The 8,102-nt window shown below is 39.1% G+C and overlaps 1 protein-coding gene across 1 annotated transcript in view; it reads right to left on the bottom strand.

The window, feature by feature from the left end:
* Window positions 1–2,684: 2,684 nt before the first annotated feature.
* Window positions 2,685–8,102, bottom strand: part of LOC107585779 (roundabout, axon guidance receptor, homolog 2 (Drosophila)) — a 360,609-nt gene continuing 355,191 nt past the window's right edge. Inside the window, exons 24-26 of the mRNA XM_016272927.1 lie at window positions 5,200–5,359; window positions 3,948–4,211; window positions 2,685–2,910 (exon numbers count right to left, since the gene is read on the bottom strand). Coding sequence (XP_016128413.1) covers window positions 2,685–2,910; window positions 3,948–4,211; window positions 5,200–5,359 — 650 coding nt within the window. The remainder of the gene's footprint in view (window positions 2,911–3,947; window positions 4,212–5,199; window positions 5,360–8,102) is intronic.

Here is an 8,102-nt window from a genome sequence, read left to right as displayed (position 1 = left end):
ATCCTATTATATTACCTGCAAATATAAAGAATTTCAAAGCACCAACATAAATTTAGTTTGTTTCTCTTGTCTAAAAGAGAAAGGAGAATAGGATGCAGACCCAACAACAACAAAAAAAAACACCTTCTTTGCAGTCTCTTCCTTTTCATTTCCTCAGAAACTGCACACGGCTTTGTTTCACTAAAAAAAGTTGAGTCCCTCGAGACTCTCTCAGCATGTCTCTCAGCAAAGCAAGACTGCATATAATGAATTGGATGTGCTGGCAGAGACAGAGGCGGGTACAGAGCTCCACATCAGAGAGGACAGCTCCTGCAGAATACCTGCACTACGCCTCAGCGCCTCCTGCCTCCTCCAGAGACGACATCCTCTCTAACAACCAGCCACCTAAAACAGATCCCCGAAAATACCACGCTTTCACTCTTCACCGTATAATAATGCTGGCAGCTGCAAAACAATAACAATTCTCCTGCCAACATAAATTTTGGATCAAGTTCGCAAACCCAAATGTTTTTATACTGCGTGGCTTACCATGAACTGAACTTTCCACAAATTGTTGCTAATTTGGAGTTGGCAGTCACGAACAGCAACGTTTGAAGCTAGAATACTGTAGCTGCTATAAATATAAGGCTGATACAAAAATCTGACATTTTATGGATTCAATAACAGCTATTTTTGACACCATTGAAGCGTCTTTCCATTCCGATAATCCACTGTTAATATTCATGGCTCGACTAAATGGAGTTACGCAAGACTGTAAAACTCATCCAACACCCTGCTGCCACTAAAGCTGATTTACACTGCCCTGAGCCCTCATCTGCATATCGTTAAGCGTCATAATCATTCCCCTTGACGAGTAGGCGGAGACGGCCACCTCAGGACATGTGACCTCAGTCGGTGCAAGGGTTTATGGGAGCAAAGTGGAGCAGGACAGTGAGCTCACTGCTCACATTACAACTCCCATAAAACACCCTCAATATTTCACAAACTCATGGATTGTGTATGCAATAAATAATGAAACACGATAAAGAAAAATGTTCCAGTGATCTTTATTTCACCTTAACTATAAGCTGCCCAAAAGAAAAGGTTGTTAAAACTGTTTTATTCTCTTCAGAAAGGACAAATCTCTGCCTCTGGGTCTGGCAGGAACCCGGCACTAGTGCAGTGTCAGTTTGGTGTTACTGTGGGCAAAAACAAAGGACACTGGTGGAAGAAAGCCGTGAAAGGAAGCTGTCGAGAGTCTTACAGGAGGACACAGCCACCACTGAACAGCGCTTGCTTTGTGTTTCTCCAGATATCTCAGTCAGAGACGACCAATGCTACAGTGTTCAGGGGGAAATGCACCTCAGAGGTCCAGTCCAGTAAAAGAGACTCAAAATCTATCTATCTATCTATCTATCTATCTATCTATCTATCTATCTATCTATCTATCTATCTATCTATCTATCTATCTATCTATCTATCTATCTATCTATATATCCATCTATCCATCCATCTATCCATCTATCTATCTATCATACAAGTGCAGTGATAATGAATACATCTCTGCCTGATTAGAGGAACACCACTGGCCCATTCTGCCTCAGTCCTGTGGTAAATTGGAGAACAGAGGACTTTTAGATTCTAACCCCCGCAATGTCATACCCTTCACGTGTCCCCTATGACAGACGGCCCATAAAACCCTTTCAATAAGTTGTAAAATGGAAATGGTGCCTCCTATCTTCAATGGGGAAATGGAGCCATGAACGTGAGATTTTTTCAAAATCTTCATGGGAAAATGGAGGCAATGTGCTTGAGTATTTCACTCTAATAATAATACTACACATATCCATAAGCATAAATATATTACACACTATCATTCAACGGGTTTGGTTTGGTAAGATTTGTTAATGTTTTAGAAGTAGTCTCTTATGCTCACCAAGGCTTTAATTTATTATATCATGGCCTTGTTTTTAGTTTGTTACTCCTCATAACTGTGATTAGAATTTATTCCCAAATGCCTGAACAAACTGGATTTCAGTGCAGCCAATTTCAGGTGAGGTGGGAATAAACACAAGCACCCGCCACACACGTGAGCATAATGACAAACAATGCAGCTATTTGCAGACAAGCAGAGCAAAACAGTATTTTACCATGCTAGGGCAAACAAAGCCACCACATGCAGTACACATGTGAATAAACCATGACCGGTTCCCATATAAACATCAGCAGTACAATCTCAAAGTGCCCGCTGGACTGAAATATGCTGCTTATAGATTAGAGATCAGTACCTCTGTTTTATTGTCTTATCTTTACGCCACACATGCTGTTGAATTGTAATTTGATATCTGGGTAGATCATATCGTTTGGTGTCTCTGACCAAATGGACTGCATTTTAATTAACTTTTTAAATAAAAAAATTATATTGATTTTTGTCTCTATCGTCCATGAGCGGGTTCAAACTGAGTTCTGAAATGATTTAACAGAGATAAAAATCCCCGATTACGAGGACGTCGGATGAGATAATGAGCAAATGAAATGACCACCCCTGCACTGAAAGAACGCAGTCTGCACAGGACATCTAACTGTGCACCCAACTGAATAGTTCAAAGGTTTAGATAAGGGCTTTATGCTAGGGTTTAGATAAGGGCTAATACTAACTTTAGAATGTTCCTTCAAAGTAGAAGTTCATATAAATGAGAAATTAATCACAAAAATGTACGCTTACCCGTAACAGAGCTGTCCAAGTTGTCCATGCTGGAGCCTGGCGTGTGTTCGATACCCCTAATTGGCGGAGACATCTCATATCCTTCGTCCTCCTCATCGTCATCTTCGTCAGGAAGGTCTGTCTCAATATCAGACACTAGGGTGCTGGAGATATAACCCACGGGCGGTGCAGGGGCCAGGGGCGGGTAAGGCCCACCCTGCATGTGCCTAAGGAGAATTCAAGAAGTCAAACAAGAACATACCATGCTTTTTTGCATAACCAAGCAAGAGCTTCAAGGGTTGTCAGAAGGAGACAAAGGGTGTCAATGAGTGACAAACCTAAACAAAAGAGAAATGCGTGGGGTGTGCTGTCTGTCAGGTGAAATTTGGTAGTCCTAGAACATTCCTTGTCATCTCTCCGATGAATTGGGACAATTCGGCTAATTCAGCAGCGCCACGGTTTGCATGCTAACACAATGACCTACTAATTGCAGCTTGAAGAGGATACAATGGCAACCACCACAGGCATGTCTTTGCTGCGGCTGTCACCCACTAGACAGCTAGGTTCGATGACAGCCCTACTGTGTGTCTATATATGTGTATCGATGTGTGTTTGTGCAGTGCTGCTGCTGCTTTGATGCGGTCTGTGCCAGGATTTGTATATAATTATGGGCTCGTCCCAGTCGTCACAAATGTTCTATGAGCAACATACTCATTATGGTGGTAACATGACATCTTCCTCCTGACAAGTAGAGGCTGTTTCCTCACAGTGCCGACTGTAATAAACGGAAGTTGGTTTCTCTTGGAAAGACAGGATGAAGCATTGCTTTGGCATAGGGGCTTTATAAGAATGCGTTACGCAGTCTGGGAGAAATGACTATCAGTTGTTTTCATATTTAATTCAGCTACATCCACCTTTTTCATTTAAATCAGGCTTCTATTGACAATGACAAACAAATGTGGTGCAATAATAAACAGATATTTTTTTATTCAGTTTAATTCAGTTTGTGCGGGTAAAAAGGAAGCCCAGTTAGATTAAGTAAAAGAAAAGAAAAAAACAGCTCTTTGAATCTTCAATGTTAAATAGTCATTTTTATATTTTACAATTGCATTTAGTGCCTCTAGTGAAGAGGTGCTCAAACTTTTTACTACAAAGGGCCAAAAAGCTAACTTGGAATGTAAGTGTTGCATTATACCCAAGTATATTAAACTGTACATTTTTAAAATCAAATTCACTTATATTATCCAGTGTATCGAGATCTTACCAAGTCTGTTTAGCCATGTCCAATTGGTAAGCACGGGTTAGCTCATCTAAGTGGGCTTGGAGCATGGGCTGTATTTCTTCACGTGGGGATGGGCTCAGTGTGGCTGTGGACTGCTTGCCAAAGGAAACTGCTGCAGGGGAGGAGGCCACACCCCTTATGGGAGGAGTGGGTACCCGTTCTTCCTCTTCCTCCAGCTCATCCTCTAAACCCTGATGGAGGTACGTCTGCACGGGCAAGGGTGGGCCCCAACCATCACTATCATATCTGAAACAAATGAGCATAGAAACAAAATGAAAACAGACCACAAACAGGTCCCTGTGGCACCCCACGAACAGTTGTGTGTTAGGCAAGAGAGAAAGGAATACTGTTTTTTACATTTTTTTAGAAATGTTAGTCTAGCCAACAGTTATTGATATAGTGAGACTAAGGTTTAGCAACATAGTGGTAATGATGTAAATCTTGGGTTAAATCTAGTGGGATTTTCTCAGCTTTACTTGTTCTTTAATGCAGGCTGATCTGGCAGAGTGGCTGCGTTTTCTTATTTCCCAGAACTGTGCTTATACATGCTGAAATAATACATGACATAAAGCCAACGTTCATTAGAGGAATTTGTCAGTGCACATCCCGTAGGACATAACAGTTTTAATCTGAAGCCATTAAAGACAGTAGCGAGATTTACTGCGGAAAGACTACTAATTTGCCAGAGAGCCTATTAAGCCCGATGACTCTCCGAGATGGAAATTAACAGGGTTGAAAGGCAAGCACACCTCTCCGGCAGGGTATTTAATTTGTATCACCACCTTCATGTTTTCTTTTAACTGTACAGATGGGGCGATGCTGATGTCAGACAAGAGTGGAGTGCCATCGTAGGTGAAAGTATATTAAAAGTTGCTGAGCATGAACAGTTGTCAAACAGGGTTTTAATATTACATCTCGTCTATTTATAATGGACAACAAATAAATCATTCAGTGCTAGTGGTTTGATTAACTCTCTAAGGAATAAATAAATACCATTAGCAGATTTATTGATATTATATTAGCTAGCAAGAACAAGACTTTGAACAATTTCTTACAAACATCATGGTCGGTTTTATTTTAAACCACCATTTTTATCACTTGATGGGAAAAATCCAATGCTTAATTACATGGATCATAATCTCTAGATATTATAGATGTGACCATTGAATTAGCAGTATAGAGTGTCTCTATTACTTGTACTAGGTAGAGCTGAATGAGTGACTCTGAACCCTACCCTCCTCCGTCATGGTGCTCTGAGGCATAGTGGTCCATCTCTGTGCCTGGAAGAGGGTGGATAGGAGGGGGAGGGAGTGGAACATTAGCCCAGTTGGAGCCATTCATCTTGGTGGGCTTGGCGTTTGTTTTGGTCTTCTTCTTCTTTCCGCCTTTCCCACCTACAATAGCAAAAGTTGGGAATATTTTGTTAAAGTCTGAATGCAGAATGATGCCATGTGATTAGCCAATTTCCATGTTTTCACCTTAAAAAGAAAATCGATTTATTCCCCACATGACATGTGCTTGAAATTCTCTATGCTAAGTGAAGGCACTTGCAATGCCACTGTCAAACACAATTGCTTAATTGTATGTTAGAATGTACAACTCCAACTGCTTTCAAAATGTTCCCAAGCCAATACGGCCATAAAAGCAATCTCAAGGCTGCGTGGTGAAAGAAACAGTTTGCAGCATGTCAATGGCTCAAAGACTGAAGACTAAAAAAATACTGAAAAAACCTTTGACCTCCTTTTAACTATGATTGCTATTCATGCAACTTGCTGGAATAACTTTGCTTACAACTCTGGTTCTACTCTATGAATGTGCACTTTTCTTTACTCTTAGAAAAAGTATTGGGAAAGAAACAGAACGTGTCAAAGATGGAAAGAAAAAAGGCTGTTGAACTCCCTTTGCTTTGTTGAACTTGTATGTTGCATCCACAATCTCCCTGGACAAAAGATTTGGCAAATCACACACTTGCCCAAGAACTAGTACGGAGGATAGTAATTAATCAGCCTTCTGTCACAATCTAATTAACAAAACCATCTAAATGTAATGGCCATCAATGCCAGATGAAGACATTTGGGACGAGGAAGTCTTCATGCAGACTTCATGCAGAGGCTGCAGGGTTCATTACTGTAAATTATTAATGCCGCTGCTGGCAAACTCGACATGACCAGTGAGTTGCCGCATGTTGCCAGATCCTCCCGCATTTCAAGGCTGATCGAGTCAGACACACGGCCAAATGCAAATGGGGGGGGAAACCTTCACTGGCAGCACTTGTGCTGTATGGGATCCTATCTGTCATCATCTGCCTCTGTCTGCCAATGGCCTCTAATTATCCCTGCCGCCTCAAAATGTTCCGATTCAGGCAACCCTGTGGCTTCAAACATCATGTTATTTAATATGATGCCAGGACTTTGACAGGGCTATACATTAAGTCCAAAAAACTCTTTATAAAATCCATGTTGAATCACATTCAAGGGCTATGAAAAGACTATCTTCCCTGGATCTTAAAGGAATATTCCACCCAAAAATGAAAACGATCATGTTGTTCCAAAACGATACCACTTTCGTTCCTCTGTGAAAACCAAATAAAGAAATTTGAAGAATTGTGCTGTTCAGTGAGTTGAATTAAAGACTGAGGCTGTCACGCTTTAAAAAAAAAAAGATGCAAATGCAACATAAAAGTGGTCCCTATGAATTGTACTTTATGATTTTATAATAATTTAGTGATAATAAATAACTAGTTCTTCTTGGAGCATTTAGAAAGTTTATGAGACACGCTCTTTTGAATCTTTTCAAACAACTGGTGTTTTAAGTTCACAGAACCCAGTTCAGACCAGCATTTGTGAACTGGTTCAACCAAATGATTAATAATTGGTACAGTACATAAAACCATGCCTAACTAAATTGCTCACAAAATGGACTGATTTGGCTTTTGAGTTCAGTCAGTGTTGTTACTGTTAACTAAAATTTTAAATATTATTATAATTGTTTTTATTAATTGAAGCTAATATAAATATTAAATGAAAATAATAATCTGAATAGAAAAAAATAAATATAAAAGCAAAGATAAAAAAATAAAAGAACAAAAACACTAAAACTAATATTATATAAATAATACTAAAACAAAATATTGTTTGCTGAATAAATGTGTGTTCCTCATAAGCTATCATATGGCTTCAGAAAACTTGAAATAGTGTCATATGGACCACTTTTATGATGTTTTGTTGGTCCTTTGCTTAAAAACTCAGTTTACATTCATTGTACAGTACATAGAGAGCAAACAGAAAGGGAAAGCCAGTACAATGATTAAAAAACAATTGTGTGTCAAAATGAAGAATTCACACAGGTTTGGAACAACATGAAAGTAATTTTTGAGTGCACTGTTCCTTTAAAGTTCCCATTTTGTCAAAACTGAAATTTCCTGTCTTTTTTCAGGATAACTGAGGTCTAGGGGCTATTTAACTACCATATAAGTTTCAAAACAGTCAGTCCACAAAAAAATAAAAGAACAAAAACACTAAAACTAATATTATATAAATAATACTAAAACAAAATATTGTTTGCTGAATAAATGTGTGTTCCTCATAAGCTATCATATGGCTTCAGAAAACTTGAAATAGAGTCATATGGACCACTTTTATGATGTTTTGTTGGTCCTTTGCTTAAAAACTCAGTTTACATTCATTGTACAGTACATAGAGAGCAAACAGAAAGGGAAAGCCAGTACAATGATTAAAAAACAATTGTGTGTCAAAATGAAGAATTCACACAGGTTTGGAACAACATGAAAGTAATTTTTGAGTGCACTGTTCCTTTAAAGTTCCCATTTTGTCAAAACTGAAATTTCCTGTCTTTTTTCACAACCCCCAGACAACAACACGGAAACATGTCGAAAAGGTTAACTATAACCACGAAACCAGATCGGCCAACCTGTAACGTTACACTCTCACTCAAAGGATGGACGATCTGACAGGATTGTTACTATGAGGTGGATCACATCTAACGTGTAAAGTAAAGACAAACTCACCGTGTCTATCTAGTCATGATGAAGATGTATATACATTTCAATTTCAGCAGGAAACTATTTTTACAGCTACATTATTGTTCCAGCCACAATTAATCACAACAATGTATATT

This window comes from Sinocyclocheilus grahami, unplaced genomic scaffold (genome assembly GCF_001515645.1).
Source record: "Sinocyclocheilus grahami isolate Dianchi unplaced genomic scaffold, SAMN03320097.WGS_v1.1 scaffold74.1, whole genome shotgun sequence".
NCBI lineage: Eukaryota > Metazoa > Chordata > Actinopteri > Cypriniformes > Cyprinidae > Sinocyclocheilus > Sinocyclocheilus grahami.
This window is presented reverse-complemented; position numbering and strand designations above follow the sequence as displayed.